The 11,176-nt window shown below is 48.2% G+C and overlaps 1 protein-coding gene across 1 annotated transcript; it reads right to left on the reverse strand.

Annotated features, from left to right (window-relative positions):
- Window positions 1-3,125: 3,125 nt before the first annotated feature.
- Window positions 3,126-10,322, reverse strand: nt5c2l1 (5'-nucleotidase, cytosolic II, like 1; the record flags this gene model as incomplete). The annotated part of the gene is made up of 3 exons (XM_080528581.1): window positions 10,227-10,322; window positions 5,168-5,241; window positions 3,126-3,247 (listed from the first exon to the last, which is right to left on the reverse strand). Exons 1-3 carry the CDS (start codon window positions 10,310-10,312, stop codon window positions 3,126-3,128), a joined length of 282 nt encoding a protein of 93 aa, XP_080384707.1. The 5' UTR covers window positions 10,313-10,322.
- Between the last annotated feature and the right edge of the window lie 854 nt (window positions 10,323-11,176).

Consider the following 11,176-nt stretch of genomic DNA (forward strand, 5'->3'; position numbering starts at 1 on the left):
GTCATTATGGTGTGTTATGCAGCAGTGTCAGGGATGGAGGGGCAGGGGATGGAGGGCAGGGATGGAGGGATGGAGGGAGGGCAGGGCCGTTATTATGTTTTATTTATTTGGTCCCGTCTCTTATCACAGGAAGTCTCTAATCTCTCCTCTGCCCTGACCGCTCCTGTCAGCCGCCGCCGAGGACTCTGGGAAAAATACAACCGTGGGAGGTTTGTTTGTCTGATGAGACCTCTGATGTGTCTCCAGCATAGTGCTCCCCTGGGCCGCACACACACACACACACACACACACACACACACACACACACACACTCACACACACACACACACACACACACACACACACAAAAGCACACACTGTAGCGACAAATAACAGTTTGACAGAAGAGGTCATTTTAATAAATGTTTTTTGTTTTTATTTTCCTGTTTGGGGATTTCTTTTTCATTTGAGGAAATATCTCATTGGGACCTGACACCTGACCTGACACACTGCAATGTCACTAAACGACATATATTATTATTATTATTATTAATAATAATAAGTTAAGTCCATATCAGTGAAGAGTCCCATCCGGTGTCTACACTTCCTCATCGACCAACAACTGAATTGTAACTCTTTTATTTGATAAATATAATCAACACTTACTTATTCTAGGGTGTTTCCACAGTTGAAAAGGTGAACAAAAGCAGTATTTACTATGAACACTAACCCTAACCCCAACCCTAACCCCAACCCCAACCCCAACCCCAACCCTACTAAGAACATGGTAAAGGTGGGGTTACCACCACACCAACATATCTGCAGATGTGTCATGAGACGTGTGACGTCAGTGCTGGTCACAAAACAGGACTGCAGAGTCACTGCCTCTCTGCTGCAGTAGACTGAAGACCTCCATCTCTTCAGGCTACATCTACATCTCTACATCTACATCTCTACATCTACATCTACATCTCCCCCCTTTCTCTACTGTAAATAATTCAAGAAATAATAATAATTCTTCCTACTTCTAAAGCGTTATGACTGCCAGGCCCCTGGTCTGAGCATAGATTACTTTTTCCAGCTATGGCTGATGGATAGATGAGTCACTTCCTTGGACAAATGCATTTGTTGTAAGTCTCTTTGGACAAAGGCGTCTGGTCTGGTCTGCTAAACGGCAAGAATGTCAATGTAAACGTAACAAACCTATAAAGCGGGGTGGGGGACATAATTTGTGGAGCCGTGACATATTTACTGTGTGAGTAAGGGCGTTTACTACCTGCTAGTGCAGTGTGTAAATAGTGTGTATCTCCTATCTCCCTCAACCACTCAGAGACTCACCCTCACTCTCCACTTTTAAATCCCACCTCAAGGCCTACCCGTTCTCCCACGCTTACAACCTCCCCTACCCCTAACCATCTCCCCTAACCCTGCCACCCCCCCCCCCCCCGGACATGCATACAACCTCCCCTACCCCTAACCATCTCCCCTAACCCTGCCCCCCCCCTCCTCCCCCCCTGGACATTGCTGTGTTAATTGTTCCCTGTGCCTGTTCGTTAACTCTGTGTTCTATGTGCTCATGTTATCTGTTGCTTGTTGTTTCTGTGTTTTCTGTTTTTCCCATATTGTCAGTGTCTTTGAGCCTCGGAAAAGCTCTATATAAATACAAAGAATGATTATTAATTATTATTATTATCAATTATTATTATTATTATTATTATTATTATTATTATTAAATGTGTAGGGAGATAGGGGACTCACCGCGTGGGGAAGGTAGGGTCGTACATGTAGGGAGATAGGGGACTCACCGCGTGGGGAAGGTAGGGTCGTACATGTAGGGAGATAGGGGACTCACCGCGTGGGGAAGGTGGGGTCGTACATGTAGGGAGATAGGGGACTCACCGCGTGGGGAAGGTAGGATCGTACATGTAGGGAGATAGGGGACTCACCGCGTGGGGAAGGTAGGGTCGTACATGTAGGGAGATAGGGGACTCACCGCGTGGGGAAGGTAGGGTCGTACATGTAGGGAGATAGGGGACTCACCGCGTGGGGAAGGTACGGTCGTACATGTAGGGAGATAGGGGACTCACCGCGTGGGGAAGGTGGGGTCGTACATGTAGGGAGATAGGGGACTCACCGCGTGGGGAAGGTAGGGTCGTACATGTAGGGAGATAGGGGACTCACCGCGTGGGGAAGGTAGGATCGTACATGTAGGGAGATGGGGCGGCTGTGGCGCAGAAGGTAGAGCCACCGTCTAACGATCACAAGGTTAGCAGATCGGTGGTTCGAGCCCCGGCTGGCCACATGTCGAAGTGTCCTTGGGCAAGATACTGAACCCCAAATTGCTCCCAGTGAGCGGGCCGGCGCCTTGTATGGTAGCTTGCCACCATTGGTGTGTGAATGTGTGTGTGAATGGGTGAATGAGAGGCCGTTGTAAAGCGCTTTGGATAAAGGCGCTATATAAGTGCAGTCCGTTTACCGTATAGGGGACTCACCGCGTGGGGAAGGTAGGGTCGTACATGTAGGGAGATAGGGGACTCACCGTGTGGGGAAGGTGGGGTCGTACATGTAGGGAGATAGGGGACTCACCGCGTGGGGAAGGTAGGGTCGTACATGTAGGGAGATAGGGGACTCACCGCGTGGGGAAGGTAGGGTCGTACATGTAGGGAGATAGGGGACTCACCGCGTGGGGAAGGTAGGGTCGTACATGTAGGGAGATAGGGGACTCACCGCGTGGGGAAGGTAGGGTCGTACATGTAGGGAGATAGGGGACTCACCGCGTGGGGAAGGTAGGGTCGTACATGTAGGGAGATAGGGGACTCACCGCGTGGGGAAGGTAGGGTCGTACATGTAGGGAGATAGGGGACTCACCGCGTGGGGAAGGTGGGGTCGTACATGTAGGGAGATAGGGGACTCACCGCGTGGGGAAGGTAGGGTCGTACATGTAGGGAGATAGGGGACTCACCGCGTGGGGAAGGTAGGGTCGTACATGTAGGGAGATAGGGGACTCACCGCGTGGGGAAGGTAGGGTCGTACATGTAGGGAGATAGGGGACTCACCGTGTGGGGAAGGTAGGGTCGTACATGTAGGGAGATAGGGGACTCACCGTGTGGGGAAGGTGGGGTCGTACATGTAGGGAGATAGGGGACTCACCGCGTGGGGAAGGTGGGGTCGTACATGTAGCGCAGCAGCTCGTGGGGGTAGCCGATGGACACCAGCCTGTCTCTGAGCAGCTCAAACCCCAGAGCCTCGTAGTCTGGAGACTTGTACACTACACAGAGACACAGGAAGTGTTAGTTACCTAGTCTGGAGACTTGTACACTACACAGAGACACAGGAAGTGTTAGTTACCTAGTCTGGAGACTTGTACACTACACAGAGACACAGGAAGTGTTAGTTACCTAGTCTGGAGACTTGTACACTACACAGAGACACAGGAAGTGTTAGTTACCTAGTCTGGAGACTTGTACACTACACAGAGAGACAGGAAGTGTTAGTTACCTAGTCTGGAGACTTGTACACTACACAGAGACACAGGAAGTGTTAGTTACCTAGTCTGGAGACTTGTACACTACACAGAGAGACAGGAAGTGTTAGTTACCTAGTCTGGAGACTTGTTCACTACACAGAGACACAGGAAGTGTTAGTTACCTAGTCTGGAGACTTGTACACTACACAGAGAGACAGGAAGTGTTAGTTACCTAGTCTGGAGACTTGTACACTACACAGAGACACAGGAAGTGTTAGTTACCTAGTCTGGAGACTTGTACACTACACAGAGACACAGGAAGTGTTAGTTACCTAGTCTGGAGACTTGTACACTACACAGAGACACAGGAAGTGTTAGTTACCTAGTCTGGAGACTTGTACACTACACAGAGAGACAGGAAGTGTTAGTTACCTAGTCTGGAGACTTGTACACTACACAGAGACACAGGAAGTGTTAGTTACCTAGTCTGGAGACTTGTACACTACACAGAGACACAGGAAGTGTTAGTTACCTAGTCTGGAGACTTGTACACTACACAGAGACACAGGAAGTGTTAGTTACAAGAAACTGTTAGTTACAAATGCAGCTCAAAGTGCTTTACAACAGGGAGATAAAAATATATATAAGCATAAAATGAATATAAAAGCAGGGGAAGTATATAAAACAGTAAAAAGAAGGTAAAAATTAAATACAATAAAAGAACAAGAGACACAGGAAGTGTTAGTTATGTAGTCTGGAGACGTGTACACTACACAGAGAGACAGGAAGTGTTAGTTATGTAGTCTGGAGACTTGTACACTACACAGAGAGACAGGAAGTGTTAGTTACATCCTAGTTACATCCTGGGAGAGGACAACAGCAAGGGGAAACAATGCAAATACTGTTACTGAGAGAATGTTTTTACATTCAGTTCTTCTACGCTTTATATGTAACTATCTCATTTGCTCTAAACGTCCAAGGACAAGGAGGTGTCGCACCTCTCTCTGCTGCCTCTGTGGTTTCTGGCGCTGCACATCATGTTAACCGTGCTGGCGTATCTGAGGCCTACCTTGTGCACTGTTCAACGCTTTTCACAGTCCAGTGATGACAGAATATGTGACACATTTTAATGCTTTGGTCCTCATGTCGGGATCTGATGTAATGATCGGTCTTTTCTTACGAAAAACTTAAACACATTTCCGCTTTGTTGAAAATCAACGACACATCGCTAGTCAACTAACACAGCTTGTTTTGTGAGCCTGTTTACAATGTAGTAGTGTAGTGCTATAAGTAGTGTTATAGTTAACTAGGTAGCAGTGGGAATTACTCAATCCATTGCGTTGTTGCAGTATTTTGGCTTGACTAGCGAGTTTGTGTTGTGATTCTCAACAACGTTGAAACGTAGTTCCGTGTTTCAAAAGAAAAGTCCGAACATTACGATCGGTTGCCGACAAGCGGACCAAATGATCAGACTGTGTCACATATCATCATTATCATATTCAGGTCATCGGCTGAAATCAACACTGACTCCACTAGAATCAGAGCACTCAGGTCAAAGGTCAACCAAGCTGTGTGAGCGTACCTGCCAGTGTGTAGTCCATGCCTGTGTGAGCGTACCTGCCAGTGTGTAGTCCATGCCTGTGTGAGCGTACCTGCCAGTGTGTAGTCCATGCCTGTGTGAGCGTACCTGCCAGTGTGTAGTCCATGCCTGTGTGAGCGTACCTGCCAGTGTGTAGTCCATGTCGAAGCCATAGCATCGGATGTTCTCCAGTGTCAGGCTCCTGTTGACAAACACCCTGCAATCACAGACAACATGACCATCGCACCTCCTTGGGAGATAATCAGGAGGGCAGGTATTTGAGGAGAAACCGGTAGCAGACTTGTTGGGCTTGTTGGAGCTCGTCAACAGCGTTAGAAGGATTTATGGAGAACGGACAACTTGGGCTTTTTCGTGCCTCTCGATCTGACGCAAGAATTAGACCTCAGCCATTCTGACAAACTAACTCAACCAACTTCCCTCTAAACTAACTCCTCTTTCCTCTGAACTAACTCCTCATTCCTCTAAACTAACTCCTCTTTCCTCTAAACCTAACCAGCTAATTATGCGAGTTATTCTATCGATCAAAGCCATTTAATAGTGAAGATACTGCATGATCACAGACATGGCAGACAGTCATTCACCGAGGCTCAGGCCTTATCAGCTCAGTAGCATCTGTCAACAACTCGGCCAACATGGCGTAAGACACACTCAGATAGCCCCGTCAGTGGAGAGGGGGGGTGGGGGTTCGTCTGAGGTGAAGAGATGTTGTGGAAGGAGGCTGCGCTGCCCTGGGCTCGGCTCTGTCCCGGTTTGGCCCCAGTCAGAGTATCTGGATGGATTGGAGATGCTCTCTCTGGGGACACTGATCCCCTACTAGACGCAGGCTTCGCGTGGGGGGGGGGGGGGGGGGTCTGGTGTCGTGTCCTGTGGGGGAGGGGTTCTGGTGTCATGTCCTGTGGGGGGGGGGGCTGGTGTCATGTCAGGTCCCTGACCTCTCTAACCTCTAGGCTACCTGCCTCTCTAACCTCTAGACTACCTGCCTCTCTAACCTCTAGACTACCTGCCTCTCTAACTCTAGACTACCTGCCTCTCTAACCTCTAGGCTACCTGCCTCTCTAACCTCTAGACTAGCTGCCTCTCTAACCTCTAGACTACCTGACCTCTAACCTCTAGGCTACCTGCCTCTCTAACCTCTAGACTACCTGCCTCTCTAACCTCTAGGCTACCTACCTCTCTAACCTCTAGACTACCTGCCTCTCTAACCTCTAGATTACCTGCCTCTATAACCTAGTCTAGGCTACCTGCCTCTCTAACCTCTAGTCTACCTGACCTCTAACCTCTAGACTACCTGACCTCTTTAACCTCTAGGCTACCTGCCTCTCTAACCTCTAACCTACCTGCCTCTCTAACCTCTAGACTACCTGCCTCTCTAACCTCTAGACCACCTGCCTCTCTAACCTCTAGACTACCTGCCTCTCTAACCTCTAGGCTACCTGCCTCTCTAACCTCTAGACTACCTGACCTCTCTAACCTCTAGACTACCTGCCTCTCTAACCTCTAGACCACCTGCCTCTCTAACCTCTAGACTACCTGCCTCTCTAACCTCTAGACTACCTGCCTCTCTAACCTCTAGTCTACCTGCCTCTCTAACCTCTAGTCTACCTGCCTCTCTAACCTCTAGGCTACCTGACCTCTAACCTCTAGACTACCTGCCTCTCTAACCTCTAGGCTACCTGCCTCTCTAACCTCTAGTCTACCTGCCTCTCTAACCTCTATACTACCTGCCTCTCTAACCTCTAGACTACCTGCCTCTCTAACCTCTATACTACCTGCCTCTCTAACCTCTAGGCTACCTGACCTCTAACCTCTAACCTACCTGCCTCTCTAACCTCTAGGCTACCTGCCTCTCTAACCTCTAGACTACCTGACCTCTAACCTCTAGACTACCTGCCTCTCTAACCTCTAGGCTACCTGCCTCTCTAACCTCTAGACTACCTGTCTCTCAAACCTCTAGGCTACCTGCCTCTCTAACCTCTAGGCTACCTGCCTCTCTAACCTCTAGGCTACCTGCCTCTCTAACCTCTAGACTACCTGCCTCTCTAACCTCTAGGCTACCTGCCTCTCTAACCTCTAGGCTACCTGCCTCTCTAACCTCTAGGCTACCTGCCTCTCTAACCTCTAGACTACCTGCCTCTCTAACCTCTAGACTACCTGCCTCTCTAACTTCTAGACTACCTGCCTCTCTAACCTCTAGACTACCTGACCTCTCTAACCTCTAGGCTACCTGCCTCTCTAACCTCTAGTCTACCTGCCTCTCTAACCTCTAGACTACCTGCCTCTCTAACCTCTAGACTACCTGCCTCTCTAACCTCTAGGCTACATGCCTCTCTAACCTCTAGACTACATGCCTCTCTAAACTCTCTAGGAAACTGAATGGACAACCAGTGATATGGACATAAGTCAACTTTAGAGGGTCAGGTCGTACTATAACATCATCTGCTACTACCTCATTGTTTACCCACGAAATACCAAATGACTATCTGAGTGAGGCTGAGTCTCTACATCACTAAGACGCCGTTGTCAGTTAAGCCACGGCCCGGTCGTCACGGTAACCCACGAAGGGCTTCCGGTGTCACATCTTCCTGTGTGTGACATGGAGCCTCTGTCACTAACTACCCCGCCTGTGTCCCCCCCCCAGCCCCCAGCTACCTGCCAACATCAGCCAGTTCAAACATATAAGGTTGCTGTTAATAATTAACCCGCCGGCTCCTATTCTGGAAGTGTGTTGTTGGGGAGAGAGAGGCCTCACGTGAGATAAGACAGGCTTGTCCTGGGAGCAGGGGGGGGGGTCAGGGCTGAGGGTGGGGTCGGGGGCAGGGCTGAGGGTGGGTGTGTGGTCAGAAGCAACCTCTGAACCCTGATAGTAATATTTAACTGACATTAAGCAGTTCTTATCTGGTGAGGGAAGATATCAGTGCTCATAAGTGTGTGTGTGTGTGTGTGTGTGTGTGTGTGTGTGTGTGTGTGTGTGTGATATACACTAACACACTCTGTTGTCTTTGTTGTCATCCTAATGAGTAGTGTGGTTGCAGGGATTTGCTCCCATTCAGCCAGAGGAGCATTACTGATGTAGGGCGAGAAGGACTGGCTCGCAGTCGGCGTTCCAATTCATCCCAAAGGTGTTGGATGGGGTTGAGGTCAGAGCTCTGTGTGCAAGCCAGTCAAGTTCTCCCAGACCAAACTCAACAAACCATGTCATTATGGGCCTCGCTTTGTGTATGGGGGCGTTGTCATTCTGAAACTGGAAAGGGCCTTCCCCAAACTGCGACCACAAAGTTGGAAGCAGGCACTTCTCTAATGTCTCATTGTCTGCTGTGGCATTGAGATGTCCCTTCACTGGAGCTAATGGGCCCAAACCATGACAACAGCCCCAGACCAGGGTTGTGTCCACATACGTTCGGCAGCTATGTAGTGTGTATGTACACAGTGCTGCCTGAAAGCACGTGAACCCCTCGTGCAATTATAGATTGTTTTTGTTCTTACTATGATATCTTTATTCATCTTATCTTTATCTGGTTGTGAGGGGGAAGCATGCTTCACAATTTCCACAGGAATTGTCCCTCCTGTGTCTAGTTACCATAGTTACTATATTCAAGTCCATATGTTGGTTTAGAGGAAATGTGCGTAGTGAAAAAACTAAATTATAAAACAAATGAGTGCAGGTTCAAAAAGAAGTGAACCCCAAGTTGCCTTGGTTAAATCAAACAGGTCAGTAGAATCAGGTGGGTAATAGTTGGATACCAAATTAACCAATAAAATGAGAGATCTTTAGGAGAGATTTTGGGTGGGACTCTGATAAATAGAGATAAGAAATGTTTTGCGTTACCTAAAGTCTTGCGTTGTGTGTTACCTATAAGGTTTTGCGTTACCTATACAGGTGAATGCAAAACACACCATGCCGAGAGGAAGGGAGATGTCAGAGAGGAAGGGAGATGTCAGAGAGGAAGGGAGATGTCAGAGAAGAAGGGAGATGTCAGAGAGGAAGGGAGATGTCAGAGGACATCAGGAGGAGGGTGGTGAGAGCACTTCAACCTGGGGAAGGCTATAAAATCATCTCAACAACATTGGTGCTCCATCAGGCCGCTGTGAGGCAAATCATTTACAAATGGAGAGATGGAGAGCCTTTATCATGACAGCAACTCGGCCTAGAAGTGGACTTCCAAAACATCCCCAAGAGCCACAAGACAAAGACTAACCCTAACCCTAACATCTGGTGATTTGCAGACCTCCCTTGCTCCCTTATCTCAGGTAAGTGTGTAAGTGTGTAAGTGTGTAAGTGTGTAAGTGTGTAAGTGTGTAAGTCTCTGCTGTCCAAACACACTGGCTGCTCCTCTGGACCTGGACGACTCCACAAGGAGGTTCTTGAACAGAACGTCAAGCCATCAGTCCAGGAGAGCAGAGAGCTAACGCTGGGCTGAAAATGGGTCTTCCAACAAGACAACGACCCAAAGCATTCAAGCAAATCTACCAAAGAATGACTCAGGAGATTTGTGTGTTTGGATTGGCCAAGTCAAAGTTCTGACCTAAATCCAGATGAGACAGGACCTGAGGCGGGCAGTTCACCTGAGGCGGGCAGACACCCTTCAAACCTCGCTCAAGGTGTGGGGGGAATTCCCTCAAAACAGATGTCAGGGACTGATTAGTGGCTATACGAGATGTTCACCCCCGCTAATGGAGGTGCCACAAGCTGTTGACTGAAGAGGTTGACATATTTTTGCACACATGAAATCAGAGTTGAAAATATGTCAGATTTTTGTTTGTGTCACTTATTTGGAATGTTATCTTTATTACAAATTGGGAGTTAAATAAAGATTTAGATTAAGTTAAGTTAAGTTTAGTATTTTATACCAAAAATAATGACCATCCCTGTTCAGAAACTTTCAAGCAGGGCTGTATATATATATATATATATATATAGCCTATATATATGGCCTTAAAATGTATTGCATGCCCATCTGTATAAGACGTGTCTATGAAGTCAGTATTGCTGGTTAAGCAGTGGCTTAGGTTGGGGCTTGTTGGAGTGGTTTCTCTGTCTCTCTGTGTGGTAACTGTTTCAGTAGATAACTGTTTCAGTAGACTCTCTGTGTGGTAACTGTTTCAGTAGATTAACTGTTTCAGTAGATGCTTTCTCTCTGTGTGGTAACTGTTTCAGTAGATGCCTTATAGATCTCAACTCACTTGTGATGATAGTCCCTCAGCAAGAGCAGATCCGACGGAAACTTCGGGTCTGTGTCCAACTTATCAGACTGATCATTGGACTCCATGTCACACCTCTCTGTCCCCCGGCGTGCAACTGTCACCACCTCGGCAGTAACTGAGGAGGCTTTAAAGGGCTAAATTACGACAAGGTTTCCCCCCTGTCGTCAGTCACCAACCCCTCCCTTAAGGACACACGCAGCCCCCCTCTTGTCTAGATGAAACGGTGACGCTCGGAGATTCTGGCGAGCGTTCGTCAATTCGCTCTGGAAATCTGATCAGCACTCGTGGAATGCCTCGTGTCCAATCAAATGACTCGGTCCCTTTATGACGTCGAAGCCAGCGTGCGCTCCGGCGCTCTCAGAGCGAGTTTACGAACGCAGCCCCTGTTATCAGAGGCGCACAGACGCAGAGGGGAGACGCGCTCCTCCAGATTAGTGCAACAGCACAGCTCCTCCTTAACCCTGGACACAGCCAGACATTAACACTAGTTAACACCCTAACCCTGGACACAGACAGACATTAACACTAGTTAACACCTTAACCCTGGACACAGCCAGACATTAACACTAGTTAACACCTTAACCCTGGACACAGCCAGACATTAACACTAGTTAACACCCTAACCCTGGACACAGCCAGACATTAACACTAGTTAACACCTTAACCCTGGACACAGCCAGACATTAACACTAGTTAACACCTTAACCCTGGACACAGCCAGACATTAACACTAGTTAACACCTTAACCCTGGACACAGCCAGACATTAACACTAGTTAACACCTTAACCCTGGACACAGCCAGACATTAACACTAGTTAACACCTTAACCCTGGACACAGCCAGACATTAACACTAGTTAACACCCTAACCCTGGACACAGCCAGACATTAACACTAGTTAACACCTTAACCCTGGACACAGCCAGACA

The sequence above is a fragment of the Nansenia antarctica genome (assembly GCF_963989245.1).
Source record: "Nansenia antarctica genome assembly, chromosome: 4".
Taxonomy (NCBI): domain Eukaryota; kingdom Metazoa; phylum Chordata; class Actinopteri; order Argentiniformes; family Microstomatidae; genus Nansenia; species Nansenia antarctica.